At 42.9% G+C, this 385-nt stretch overlaps 1 protein-coding gene across 1 annotated transcript in view; it reads right to left on the reverse strand.

The window, feature by feature from the left end:
• Window positions 1-156, reverse strand: part of INTS5 (integrator complex subunit 5) — a 23,007-nt gene extending 22,851 nt beyond the window's left edge. Inside the window, exon 1 of the mRNA XM_011993576.1 lies at window positions 147-156. Coding sequence (XP_011848966.1) covers window positions 147-156 — 10 coding nt within the window. The remainder of the gene's footprint in view (window positions 1-146) is intronic.
• Window positions 157-385: the final 229 nt, after the last annotated feature.

Raw genomic sequence — 385 nt, forward strand, 5'->3', positions numbered from 1 at the left:
CCAGTCTGGTTTTGAACTCCTGGCCTTAAGCAATCCTCCCACCTCAACCTCCCAAAGTGCTAGGATTATAGGCATAAGCCACAGTGCCCCGCCTGTTCTTACATTTTAGAAGTTCAATCATTTACAGTGTTTCTACCACCTATTACCAAGCATCATTCTAGGACAGTAAATCTGAGGCAATTTCTACTCCTAGCTCTGCCTTAAACTTGGACCCAACACTTCCCTTCTCAGGGCCTCAGATCTGTGAAAGGGAGCTTTTGAACCAGATGAATTCTGCCAGCTATGAGACTAGAATGTATTTCTTGACCTTAGAGATTGCATAATCTAAGGGTGTTCATTTTGGAGTTGGACAGATCTGGATTCCTATCTGCCATTTATTAGTAAA

The sequence above is a fragment of the Mandrillus leucophaeus genome, unplaced genomic scaffold (genome assembly GCF_000951045.1).
Source record: "Mandrillus leucophaeus isolate KB7577 unplaced genomic scaffold, Mleu.le_1.0 Scaffold43, whole genome shotgun sequence".
Lineage (NCBI taxonomy): Eukaryota > Metazoa > Chordata > Mammalia > Primates > Cercopithecidae > Mandrillus > Mandrillus leucophaeus.